At 50.3% G+C, this 6998-nt stretch overlaps 1 protein-coding gene and 1 long non-coding RNA gene across 3 annotated transcripts; one reads left to right on the top strand and one right to left on the bottom strand.

The window, feature by feature from the left end:
- Positions 1-340: 340 nt before the first annotated feature.
- On the top strand, positions 341-6634 carry Maneal (mannosidase endo-alpha like). 2 transcript variants are annotated; one of them, XM_047540127.1, is made up of 4 exons: positions 341-1073; positions 2190-2299; positions 3307-3383; positions 4490-6634. In XM_047540127.1, the coding sequence occupies exons 1-4, from the start codon at positions 527-529 to the stop codon at positions 5124-5126; spliced, it is 1371 nt and encodes a 456-aa protein (XP_047396083.1). In that variant the 5' UTR covers positions 341-526; the 3' UTR covers positions 5127-6634. The 2 variants fall into 2 exon arrangements, with proteins under 2 accessions (XP_047396083.1, XP_047396094.1); XM_047540138.1 differs by lacking the exons at positions 341-1073; positions 3307-3383 and having other exon boundaries at positions 2229-2299.
- On the bottom strand, positions 1667-6634 carry LOC124977003 (uncharacterized). The gene is made up of 2 exons (XR_007107092.1): positions 5064-6634; positions 1667-2122 (listed from the first exon to the last, which is right to left on the bottom strand). It is a non-coding gene; the product is annotated as an uncharacterized LOC124977003 (long non-coding RNA).
- Positions 6635-6998: the final 364 nt, after the last annotated feature.

Raw genomic sequence — 6998 nt, 5'->3', positions numbered from 1 at the left:
TAAGGATGGCTGGTGACTGAGACCAGTGGGAGGGGTATAGTGAAGTCAGTAAGGAGGGGTCGATGAAGAAGGGGGTCCTTGGGGCGAGAGAGCAGTAGATACCCACTTTCTTCCCCACCCCGCCCTCTGCTCCCCTCATCCCTGCTCCAGCGCTGCCACCCCGACAGTCTCCTGAACTCCAGAGGTCCGCATTTCCTCTCCCGCGCCGGGCGCCTGCACTCCGCTGTCCCAGCAGCGTGACTTAGGTTCCCACTCCTTTGGCCTGGAACTCGCAGAGCTGGTCTCAGCTCCTGTCCAGTCTCCCCCTCAACCCGTCACCATTTGGTCTGCGCCGCCTGCATTCTCTGTGTGCCGGGCCCGCCCGCACTGCGGGGAGAGTCCGGGAGCCGCCCACGCCGCTCCCGGCTCCGCGCTGTCGTCTCCCTGGGTCGCGCGCAGGCGGCGAGGCGGTGCGAGCCGGAAGGGCGGCCATGGCGCTGCTCACCGGGAGGTAGCGGGACTGGGCCGGGGAAGCGGAGGGACCGCCATGGCCCGGCGGCGGCGCCGCGCCTGCATCGCGCTGTTCCTGGTGCTGCTCTTCGCCTTCGGCACTCTCATGGGCCTGCGCACGCTCAAAGCTCCGGACGGACTACCCGCGCTGGGCCCGGGCCTGGAGCTGGCGCCCTTTGAGCGACGTGCGGAGGGAGCCCCCGCGCCCGCCGCCCGGGCCCCGGCTGCCCCCGCCGCTCCGCCGCCGCCGCTGCCGCCCCGCACCGCAGAGCCCCGCAGTTCTCCCGGGCCGGTCCCCGCGGAGGCCGAGCCCGCCCCCGGGCAGAGTCTGCGCGTCTACTCGGACCTCCACGCCTTCTACTACTCGTGGTACGGGAGCCCGCGGCGCGAGGGCCACTACATCCACTGGGACCACGTCATGGTGCCGCACTGGGACCCCAAGATCTCGGCCAGCTACCCCCGCGGCCGTCACAGTCCCCCAGATGACCTGGGATCCAGCTTCTACCCAGAGCTGGGGCCCTACAGCTCCCGGGACCCCGACGTGCTGCGGGAGCACATGACCCAGCTCAAGGAAGCCGCCATCGGTGAGCTCCCCCCCCCCCCCCCCCTGCCGGCCTGTCCCACAGCCTCCCTGCTGTCCCTGTCACTGGGCCTTTGGTTTTATTCAACCTCCAGCTTGACTTTTTAGCCTTTCCTTCCCACTCTTACCCGGACCCACTATGCGACACCGCTCCTTCCTCTTAGTATTGATTGCCTTCCTGGGCCCTTCTGACCCCCAATTCCAGAGCCCTTCTATAGGGCAGAGCTGCTGGGAGTTTGTACCAGAGCTGTCCTGGGTAGGGACAGCAAAGAGAGGGAGGCAGAGACTTCAAATCTGTTGGGCTTTCAGGTTCCAGGGAAGTGAAACCTGGGTATCTTGGTTCCTCAGGAGTCTGGGGTTCAAAGGAATAGAGCGTGGGACGGTCTCTGCTTTCACAACAGGTGCAGGGGAGAGCAGCAGCCCTTTTTGCTTTTGCTGACTGTACAGGAGAAACTTTGCCCATTTGTATGATAGACCCTGCTTGGGGCGAGAAGGAGCTTTTCATCAAGTGCCTGTCTACAGGACAGGCTCTGGGAGTCTCCTTTGTAGGTTGGCATGGGAAGCTCACTTGGTTCAGATTTTGGCACTAAATTCTGATACATTTTACAGTACATTTTAATATCATACCTGGACATGGTTTGTGAAAGAGGGGGGAAATAGGGAACGACAAAGAGGGGTGAGAAGAATACAAAGATAAATAAGACAGGGGCCATCCTTCAGGTTTACAGTCTAGAGACATAGTCACAGTAAATGCCCCAAGAAGCACCAAGATGCATTTTTGCACAGGGCTCTTCTCCGTGTGGGACCTCAGAGATCCTCTTCTTGGGAGGTAGGACTGGGGCTTCTGGGTGGGTGTGGCATTGCCACCCTCTCCACTTTGTTTTGCTATTTGCGGATGGAACCAAAAGTCGTCTGACCTGCCTGGTGCTCTATAGCTCTCCTGGCCAGAGCGATTCAGCACTGCAGGCATGGACAGCTCCGAAGCTCAGGGATTGGTTTTGCAGGAAATGAACCTGGCAGGTTTTCATGAATTGTTTCTCAGTTGAAGATGATCTGTGAGGAAAGAGAAATCTGTTGAGGAGTACTGTACCTTTAAAGTGGCTTCTTTGTTGTGTTTCAGGCGTCTTGGTTCTGTCCTGGTACCCACCTGGTATGGCTGATGATAATGGGGAACCCTCAGATGACCTTGTACCTGCTATTCTGGATGCAGCCCATCAGTTTAACATCCAGGTGAGTCTCAAGGAAGAGGTCATGTGCTCTCATTCTGGGGATTTCCCCTTCTCTGCCTACAGGGTTAAAGCCCTAGAGAAGTTCTTGGCTGTAGTCCAGTGTGGTAAATAGGTAGCAAGTGTGGTGTTGGGGAGGGTTCTCCTAAGCATTACCTGTGTCACACTTACTTTCCTGAATTGAGAAAACTAAATATAGGACAAATGGGAGACTAAATAAATGCCACTTTTTAATTAAATAATAATAGAAGTTAATTCAGTGGCAGAGCACTAGCCTAGCATGTGTGAGGCACTGGGTTCAATCCTCAGTACCACATAAAAATGAAACAAATAATATAAAGGTATGCCATCTATCTACAACTACAAAAAAAGAACAATTGAAGAAGTTAATTTGGAGATCCTGACCTTGGATAAGGGGTAGGCAAGAGCTAAGTGGATCTGCAGACAGAATTCTGGACCCAACTCCCTGGCAGACGGGAGTGCTGGGCCTCACAGAGTGCAGCACAACACAGGTCATCAGCTGGCAGGCTCACCTTCAAGTGGAAGGACATGAACTAAGCACAGTTATTTCACTAAATGTACCAATTAAGTCAATCTCCACTTCTGTGGCAAAGAGAAATGACAGAAAGGAGCTACATGCCCCGTTCCTGAGTCCACCACTGACACATTTACCAGATCAAGGCACATTTGCCCATCGACACAGCTTCCCATTGTTTCAGGCAGTTAGTGCCGATCACTTAGAGCTGGTACACAGGTTGAACCTGTTAGCCATCCTGTGGCAGCCCACCAGAATGGTTCCTAGATGCCCAGTTGTGGAAGGTGGGGAAACTTCTTGGCCTTCCTTTTTTTGGTCTACAAGGGTAATGGCAGTCTTAACTCTATCATGCCCACCACTGCCAGATTTTCTCCTGAACTCAGCCTCTCCTACAGACGTGGTTGGAGCATGAGCCTTATTTGTGGTGACCCCTGAACAGATACTCTCTTGACCAGTAACTCCTCTGTTTATGGCAGGTGGCTTTCCATATCCAACCCTACAAGGGCCGGGATGACATCACTGTACATGACAACATCAAGTACATCATTGACACGTAAGGCTGCTCTGGGGACTGGAGTTTTGATGGGGATCAAAATGGAGAGAAAGGGATAGAAAGTTTGGAGGGCCAGGTCAAGAGATACAAGGGTCAAATGCAGGTATTCCCAGCAGCTGTTTTGCAGTAAGAAATTACTGGGCTTAGCTGGGTGCAGTGGCTCATATCTATAATCTGTCACTTGTAAGACTGAGGCAGAATTGCAAGTCCAAGGCCAACCTCAGCAACTTAGTGAGGCCCTGTCTTAAAATTAAAAAATAAAGTGGGGGGGGGCCTCTGGGGATGTAGCTCAATGGTAGTGTCCCTGGGTTCAATCCCCAATAGGAAAGAAATTACTGGCTTGAAGTCAGACAACCTGGGTTTCAATTCCAGTCCTGTGGACTCTGTGATCAGAGGCAAGCTGAATCTGTTAGGTACCTTTCCTTTGGACTTCTCGGTTTCCAGAACTGTGAGAAGAAATGTTTAATTGAAAACAAGTGTGTTTGTTGGGGGTGGGGTGGTGGTGGTGCTGCTGGGATTGTAGCATGTAGCTTGCTTAACACATATGAGACCCTGGGTTCAATCCCAGCCTCCCTCACCCCAAAAGCTCTGCAAAGATGGGGGCGGGGGGAATTCTAGAGGACTGGCAAATGCCAAGGCCCTAAAATGTGACAAGCCTAACATGACAGGGAATAGAAAGGCCAGATGGGTAGTGGAGATGGGTGAGATGACAGGAGTGGTGGTAGGCAGGGTCAGATCAAGCAGGTGGGGTCTTATAGGTAGTGATAAACTTGCAGTCAGATCTGGTTTACACTTTAAAAATAAAGACTGTATTATAAGAGGGCAGAAATGGAAGCCTGGTCAAGAGGTTAAATGGCTAGTGCTGCAGTCCATATGAAAGATGGTGGTGGTGTGCCTTGGGTGGGGAAGTGAGGTTCAGTAAATGGCAGGGCTGGGGAAAGGCAGTGAGGAACAGGTTCTTGCTTAGAGGTTTGATAAGTTCAACTGTGTAGACTAATTAAATCCCAAATTGTGCTGTGCACACTGAGAACAATTCCACCTGTGCTGCTTCTAAGGTTGTGCTAGTTTCTTGCATCCAACTCAGGATCTTTCCTCCTGCTCCTCAGGTATGGATCCCATGGTGCATTTTACCGCTATAAGAACAGCATGGGCAAGAGCCTCCCGCTCTTTTATATCTACGACTCATACCTGACGTCCCCTGAAGCCTGGGCCCACCTCCTGACACCAAATGGGCCCCACTCAATCCGCAACACTCCCTATGATGGGGTCTTCATAGCACTGCTGGTGGAGGAAGGCCATACCCACGACATCCTTGCTGCAGGATTCGATGGCATGTACACCTACTTTGCCTCCAATGGTTTCTCCTTCGGGTCCTCCCACCAGAACTGGAAAGCTGTGAAGAACTTTTGTGATGCCAATAACCTCATGTTCATTCCCAGTGTGGGGCCTGGCTATATTGACACCAGCATTCGGCCCTGGAACAACCACAACACTCGGAACAGGGTCAATGGCAAGTACTATGAGACAGCCCTGCAGGCAGCCCTAACTGTGAGGCCTGAGATCGTCTCCATCACCTCTTTCAATGAGTGGCATGAGGGTACCCAGATCGAGAAGGCCATTCCCAAGAAGACACCAACACGCCTGTATCTGGACTACTTGCCTCATCAGCCCAGTCTGTACCTGGAGCTGACCCGCCGCTGGGCAGAGCACTTCATCAAGGAGAAGGAGCAGTGGCTGATGTGAGGGACCCATGAACAAGAGCATGAGGTGCTGGTGTCCAAGCCTCACTGGAAGATGTGTCCATGTGGCTCAGCTAAGGCTGTAGGCGCTCACTGGTCCCCAAGTTGGCAGCTGGGTGCTTCTGGGTGGGCCATGAAGCCAGGGCCCCTGTAGAACAGTCTGTTCCTCAGGCAAGCAATGCTGGGGTGCTCTGCTGCGGTGGAAAGTGAGGTGCTGTTCCCAAAGGAAGAGTAGAGGCTGGCATGTGACTGTACTTGGCCCAGGCAGCTCCATACCCTCAGAACACTTTCATATATCCTCTTCTAGCTTTGAACTCTGCTGCAGGTGGTGGCTGTCTAGTGGAGTCACCTAGTCACTGCTCTTGGAAGGATTTCAGGGTTTTGAGCTAGCATGCACTCTGCTCCCATCTGCCAGCCTGTCCTCTCTTCAGGCTTCCTCCCCACATTGTCTTCTTGGAAGACAAGCAACCACTTCTGAGACTTTCTAAAAGGGAACTTACAGGAACAGGTTGAAGCTCCTCCCAGTAGATTCCTGAACCCAATTACCAGGAAGTCATCTTGAGCATTCACACATTTATTCAACACCCACAAACTGAGCACCTTACTATGTGCTAGGTGCTGGGGAAAACTTGAATGAGGAATAGCTCCTGTCCTGAAACTTACAGGAGCCAGCTTTTCTTATTTGGTGTGGCCTTGTAGCTAGTGCTTGGGCACAGTTTTATGTTTTTCTTTTTGGCAGTTGTACCCAGTGCTGACAGTTCGGTTCTTTTTCCTCAAAGAAAATACCTCTGTGCTCCAAAGCCTATTTTTTTTCTGGGATGAACTTTCAGTTCCAGGCAGAGTACTAGATACCTTCTCCTTTAGCTGCCTGAACTGAACAAGGTCCACTTGTCAGAGCTGCTTTCAATGCTACTGTGATTTGTATTAATGAAATTATCAAGCAGTATTTTCAAGTTCACACTCCTTTTGCCCTCAAGACCTGTTTCTGACCTCAGTCAGATTCTGGACAAACTGACATACGGGCTGGACTGGCTAGTTTTAGCACAATGAAGAGTGGGTTTGCTTAAGAAATTACTAGTTTACCTAAGATTTCTAGGGGGAATAGTTAACAAACCAGTGTTTATTCACAAATAAACTAATATGCTAATTGCATTAAAGCAGGACCCTGGAACACCTTCTTGACAAGGTTTTTAGAATATACTTGAAATAATCTATGTTGGAAACTCCAAAAGTGAAAGGTTTATAACACTGAACACAATTCTGAGAAATAGATTACAAGTGCAAAGAGAAGGAAGTGGACCCTAGGTCATCTCGAAAACATTTAACTTCAGTTAGATAACTGGCATTAAACCTATCGGACAGGTGAGCAGCTTTGGCCACCTAGCTTGTGACTTAGTTGGGGAAACCAAGATAGGCAGGGACATTTGAAAGTGCTGTAGCAATTTCATTTCATACACATACAATATGAAAAACACAGTAGGGCCAGCAGGAAGGGGCAGCCACCCTCACATAGATGATTTAGTTCTTTTGAAGGCTAATCTACAACAAGAGCCATAAAAGCATATATAATTTTGACCTAGTAACCTTACCTTAAGGAATTAAGTCAAAAGGAAAATAAACCATTTACAAATACGTTTAATAGCATTTTTAATAGTAAAGAAAAACAAAGTTCAAATGCCCAACAATAGTTATGTTTAACATTTGGTATACATATGAATAAAAATAAAAGGCTGCTGAGTAAACACTGGAGTTAAATAAAGGCATATACATATAATTAACTATAATTTATTTTATGAATAAATAAGAAAAAGTCACTGGCTAAAAAGGATTTGGTTTCTAATATTATTTAATTTGGAGTCCCCCACTCCCCAGCAAA

The sequence above is a fragment of the Sciurus carolinensis genome, chromosome 1 (genome assembly GCF_902686445.1).
Source record: "Sciurus carolinensis chromosome 1, mSciCar1.2, whole genome shotgun sequence".
Lineage (NCBI taxonomy): Eukaryota > Metazoa > Chordata > Mammalia > Rodentia > Sciuridae > Sciurus > Sciurus carolinensis.
This window is presented reverse-complemented; position numbering and strand designations above follow the sequence as displayed.

Excerpts from the sequence above, each read along its gene's own strand:
- Maneal (XM_047540127.1), top strand. The coding sequence starts at position 527 with ATGGCCCGGCGGCGGCGCCGCGCCTGCATCGCGCTGTTCCTGGTGCTG. Across the intron at positions 2,300-3,306 it reads CCCATCAGTTTAACATCCAG|GTGGCTTTCCATATCCAACC; the intron begins GTGAGTCTCAAG and ends TGTTTATGGCAG. Across the intron at positions 3,384-4,489 it reads ATCAAGTACATCATTGACAC|GTATGGATCCCATGGTGCAT; the intron begins GTAAGGCTGCTC and ends CCTGCTCCTCAG.